The sequence below is a fragment of the Nelumbo nucifera genome, chromosome 7 (genome assembly GCF_055504915.1).
Source record: "Nelumbo nucifera cultivar China Antique chromosome 7, China Antique-T2T, whole genome shotgun sequence".
Lineage (NCBI taxonomy): Eukaryota > Viridiplantae > Streptophyta > Magnoliopsida > Proteales > Nelumbonaceae > Nelumbo > Nelumbo nucifera.
In genome coordinates, this window is record NC_142655.1 from 41,164,523 (window position 1) to 41,170,332 (window position 5,810).

The 5,810-nt window shown below is 42.0% G+C and overlaps 1 protein-coding gene across 1 annotated transcript; it reads right to left on the reverse strand.

The window, feature by feature from the left end:
• Positions 1–662: 662 nt before the first annotated feature.
• LOC109114203 (uncharacterized) lies at positions 663–1,637 on the reverse strand. The gene has a single exon (XM_088892284.1). It carries the CDS (start codon positions 1,635–1,637, stop codon positions 663–665), a length of 975 nt encoding a protein of 324 aa, XP_088748410.1.
• Between the last annotated feature and the right edge of the window lie 4,173 nt (positions 1,638–5,810).

The following is a 5,810-nucleotide window of genomic DNA, read 5'->3' on the forward strand; positions in this document are numbered from 1 at the left end:
CTTTCAAGCATTTGATCGATAAAAGGGAGCGGGAAGTGGTCTTTTCAGGTTAACGAATTCAGCTTCCGGTAATCTATACACACCCGCCACCCATTTTGAATTCGGGTAGGCACTAACTCACCGTCTTGATTTTCGACCACCGCCATACCTGCTTTCTTCGGGACTACTTGTACTGGACTTACCCACTTTCTGTCTGAAATGGGATAGATTATCCCGGCATCTAGAAGTTTTAAAACTTCTTTCTTCACTACTTCCATCAGCGGTGGATTTAATCGGCGTTGGGCTCCGATTATAGGTTTGGAGTCTTCTTCCAAGAGTATTTTGTGCATGCAGGTAGATGGGCTTATCCCCTTGATATCAGCTATAGTCCATCCAATTACTTCCTTGCGTTCCTTAAGTGCTTGAATTAGTTTCCTTTCTTCCAGTGCATCGTGTTTGGAGGAAATTATCACAGGTAGTGTCTCCCCCTTGCCTAGGAACATGTACTTTAGGTGCTTTGGTAGTGATTTCAGCTCCAACTAGGGTGCCTGCACAATAGATGAAAGGAGCCTTGTGTGAGATAGGGGTAAACTAATGAAAGAAGAATTATGGGCAAATTCAAAAGAGTTCAGTTTAGATGTCAAAGTTTGCAGTTCTGAATTCAGCATAAACTTCTGCTTTGCTCATTGCAGTTGATCAGGCCCATTGTTAAGTGCAACTCTCAGTGTGTCTTCATCTTCTAGCTCAAAAGTCTGCTGCACTAAGGAATCAATAACATCTATAGAGAAAATAGAATGTGCATCATTAGGGTATCTCATGGCATCATAGAATATAAAATTAATGATCTCACCATCGAATTCCATGGTAAGTGTCCCCTTATGCACATCGATTTTTGTTCTGGACGTCTTAAGAATGGGTCTTCCTAGCAAAATTGGGGTCGAGTTGGAAGAGTTATCTTCTTCCATGTCGATCACATAAAAATCGGCTGGAAAGACCAAATTATTAACTTGGACTAGGACGTCCTCTAAGACTCCCTTCGGGTATGTAGTAGACCGATCAGCAAGTTGTAAGATCATGCCCGTTTCTTTTAATGGTCTGAGATTCATTATTGTATAAATAGAATGGGGCATGACATTTATTGAAGCTCCTAGGTCTAGCTTAGCTTTTTCGATCTGGACATTTCCTATCTTACAGGGAATGGTAAACATACCTGAATCCTCGCATTTAGGGGGTAGTCTTTTCTGGAGAATGGCTGAAACATTTTCTCCTATATGGACCTTCTCATCGCCTTTCAGCCTTCTCTTAGTAGTGCACAGCTCCTTGAGAAATTTTGCATAGCGGGGTACTTGCTTAATTGCATCAAGGAGGGGGATGTTTACCTCAACTTTGCGGAAGGTCTCGAGAATGTCCTTGTCTTGCTCCTTCTTCTTGGATCTCGTGAATCGGCTAGGAAAAGGTGGAGTGATGACTATGGCTTGGGGTGGGTTTCCGCTTGAATCCGTTTGGGGAGATGGTGTCTCCTTTTTGGTTGTATCCTTGGATGCTTTTTGATTGGGTTCATTCAGCTCCTTCCCACTTCTCAATGTGATAGCGCTAGCATTCTGTTTCGGGTTGGTCGTGGTTTGGGAAGGTAGCCTCCCTGATGATTGGGATTCCATTCAACTCATAGCTGTCGCTAGCTGGCTGTCCTGATTCTCCAGGTTTCGGATACTTGTTAAAGTGATTGCACTAGCATTTTGCTTAGGGTCGACCATGGTCTGGGAGGGTAGCCTTCCTGATACTTGAGATTCCATTTGACTCATAGCAGTTGCCAATTGGCTGACTTGATTCTCCAAGTTTCGGATGCTTGTCCTTGTCTCCTATTGAAATTGTTGAGTGTCAGTTGCAAGTGCTTTAACAATTTCATCTAGAGACATACCTGGGTTAGACGATGAATATTGTGGAGCGGGTGGTCTAGACTGATATTGTTGGTGGAAGCCAAAGGGCTTGGATCCATAGCTAAGGTTAGGATGATCCCTCCATCCTGCATTGTAGGTATTTGAGTAGGGATCGTATCTCTTCTGTGGAAAGCCTCCAATAGCATTGGCTTGTTCACAGGGTTCATCTTGAAGTGTAGGGCACATGTCGGTTGGATGTCCCGTAGATGAACAAATCCCGCAAGCTTTCACCATTTGCATGTTATCTACAGCCATTTGACGGACAAGAAAGGTCAGATTTGCAATTTGTTGTTCTAGGGAAGAGATGTTTACCTCATTATCATGGTTTGCTGGAGGGTTGAGCCTATAGCCGAACTGTTGAGAGTTGGTCGCCATGTTTCCAATGTCGGGATTGTATTTGAGCTCACCTACATGAGAAGAATGAGGCATAAACCAAGAAAAAGGAAATAAATCTACTTAGGACACCAATCCCCGGCAACGGCGCCAAAATTTGGTGGGTGCCGAACCCAACCAAAGATAAATAGTCTTGCTCTGGGTTAATAATTTGCAGATAGTGACGAGCAAGGTCATTCTCCACAGGGATTGGGTGGATTTATTTCCAAGTAGATGGATTAAGGGGGGTTTGTAAAGCTAAGGAAAAGAAGTAAATAGTAGAAAATAACAAAAAACAAAAAATCAAATCGATGGGAGAAAACTTCCGGTTGAAGGGACAAGTTCAACTTTGATTCATAGCATTGATCCTTGATGCAAAGATAGATTCATATGTCTATGAATAAATTGGTTATAGCTGTTAACAAGCTCTAATAGCCAGCCTCTACTCTTATTATTCGACAACCAAAACAAGCTCTTTGATTGCTTCCCTTATTAATAGGCAGTCCTAAACAAGCTCTTAGGATTTAACCTATTAATAGCATTAACAGGGGAGAGACCCAATTCTGGTCAGCGATCTCACAAGCTCGGGCCGTTTAAACCAGATCATACATTTTCCTAACATAGATCAAAAACTTTTTTGCAATCAATTTATGTTAGTTGCCACCATGACCGAGCCCACCAATCATATACGAAACTGGAGGTTCAATCGGCCATGGATTATTTCCATTGAATGAGCAAGGGGCCCTTCTTGCTTAATCAACAAAAATAATCCTCACAGTTAATTCGCAGAAAATATATGAATACACATAAACAATGAATTGAAATAAAAATCAATTAGATCTCACAATGCTTACAGAATCAATGTTTCCCTAACCCTTCAACCAGAAATAAAAACTTACAGACACCTCATGATGAAAACGCAACTTCCAGATGAGAAAGGGGCGAACTCTTGCTTCTTCCTCCTTGATTGCTGATTTCTCTTTCTAAGGGCTGAAGCTCTCTTGGAGGAAATTGATGCCTTGGGTGCTGGTCCGCCCCCCCTTTATATAGATTTGGGGAGAGGGCTGCTCCCCAACTCCTTTAAGGAGATTATCCTCAAACTGGAATGTCCTAGTCTAAATTGAACTTATCCTACCTAACTCTTATCCCTTATCTTTCTAGGATTACAACTTGAGAATTTAAATCTGATAAAACTCTTTTATTGAGATCACATTCAACTTCTATTCTAATGGGACTCTTGGAACTTGAATTCGAACTGGGCTTCTCTAACAATTCGGGCTTGTTTCAAAACTCTTCTGCGAAATGGGCTTCAGCTTGTGAAATGGGCCTTGCTGTGAAATTGCTCCGAATTTGGGCCCAAATTCGTCTTCGATGCGGATCGATTCTATCAAAACCCAAAACATAAACGTTGTGGGCTTTTTCCTTATCTTTCCAATGCTTCTTGAAATATCCAAATCGGAGTCCGGAATTGAGAGTTATGCCTATATCACCGATCGGTGCCAAAACTGTGCAAAAACATCCGATTAGCCTTGTTTTCTTCCAATCGCCTTTCTGCTTGCCCTGAATCGAAATACAAGAGTAATGAGTCCAATTAAGTGCAAAATACTAAATATTGAGGGGTAAAGATATGACAAATTTTATTCTCATTGGAGATTCATATGATGAATTCTATAAAGGCCTTTCATCATTAGCACGAGGATGGGTCCTTCAGTAATGAGGAAATGCACCAGAAAATGGGCTATCCATTTGCTGTTGGGCTTGTTTGAGTGTTTCATAAGATGATAGGGGCGTCATAGACCGATGTTGGAGGGGCTTCACCAGAAAATGGGAACTCTCTCACGGTACCTTGGCGTTCATGAATATGATGGGTGAGCACTCACTGGACAGAAATGTTTACCTGAAAACGGCTTTGAAACTTGTCTGACAAAGGCCAAAGGGAACGCTCATATGATGAGTGGATATGATCCTTCATAGAAAGGTGGTGGGGTTATGCAGCTGAAATAGTTGGATCCATGCACCCTATGTGATTTCCCACATTTCCAGAGACAACTCGTAGTCTCCGTCGCTGAGATGGGAGGGAAATCTCAGACATGAATAAATGGGAATGGAACGTAGATTAAAAGCCATATTTATGTAATGAACATGAATCAAATTAGGATGTGGACTGATGTTTGCTCTTTTATCAGAAAATGGCAAATGAACAATTTGCAAAGCTTCTTGATGACAACAAGCTGAAGGGCCTGAACTATGCCGACTGGTATAGGAACCTTATGCTGGTCCTAACTTCTGAAAAGTTAGACAAAGTGGCTAAAAATCCTGCCCCGGAGCGTCCGGGTGATAGGGCTTCTGAGGCCCGGGGGAGAGATTATCAGGACTGGGAGGAGAAAAACTCCCTTGCCCAGTGTTACATCATTGCCTCGTTAGACAATCCGATACAGAGGCAGTTCGATCAGATCAAGCTCGCCAAGGGCATCTTGGATAGTTTAAGAACAATGTATGTGGAGCAGAATCGTTCTACTCGCCAAAAGGTCTTGAAAAAGTTCATGACCGCTCAAATGTCCAAAGGGTAACAAGTTCACGACCTTTGTCTTCGGATGATGGGCTACATCAATGAGCTTGAAGCTCTTGGATCCGGGCTGGATCTTGCAACCCAGATAGACGCCATCCTTAATTCCTTGCCTCCTTCCTTTAATCCATTCATCATGAATTATGACATGAACAAGCTGAATGTCAGCTTACAAGAGCTCAGCAACATGTTGCAATGAGCGGAAGAACTGATTAAAAAGGATGAGCCCGTAGCTATGCTTATTGAATCTTGTGTTATAGAATTCAATTTATTGGTGGCTTTTGCGTCTTGGTGTATTGACTCCGGGGCTTCAACTCATGCGTGTAACTCACTGTAGGGGTTCAAGGTAAGCAGAAGGCTGAGTGAGGGAGAAGTTACACTCTACTTGGGGACTTCTACAAGTGTTGCAACCGCGGCCATAGGAACAGTGGAGTTAATTTTTACAGAATGAATAATTGTACTCAAATATTGCCTTTATGTACAAAATTTAAGAAGAAATTTGATTTCTGACTCAAAACTGTGTGCGGATGGTTATTCTGTCTTCTTTAGTAATATGATTACTATTAAAAGAAACAACATATTCATGCGGGGAACTAGAGAACGGTCTCTATGTTCTACATCCTTCTCTAGAAACTAACATAACCAAAACTACGTCGGTTGAAATCCCCAAGAAAAGAGTCTGTGATACAGTTAATCCCACATGCCTGTATCATTACCGACTTGGCCATATCAGTGTTGACCGAATCACAAGACTGGTAAAGGATGGTCCTTTGGATTTTCTAAGTGTAGAAGATCTTCCCACAAGTGAGCCTTGCCTACAAGGTAAGATGACAAAACGGCCATTTAACGGTAAGCCTGAAAGATGTACAAGCACACTTGACCTTATACATAGTGATGTATGTGGTCCCGTGAGTGTTAAGACACGCAATCAACACGTGTATTTCATCACCTTTACC

Bases quoted from the DNA above. Each gene is read 5' to 3' on its own strand.
- LOC109114203 (XM_088892284.1), bottom strand. From the start codon at position 1,637: ATGGAATCCCAATCATCAGGGAGGCTACCTTCCCAAACCACGACCAAC.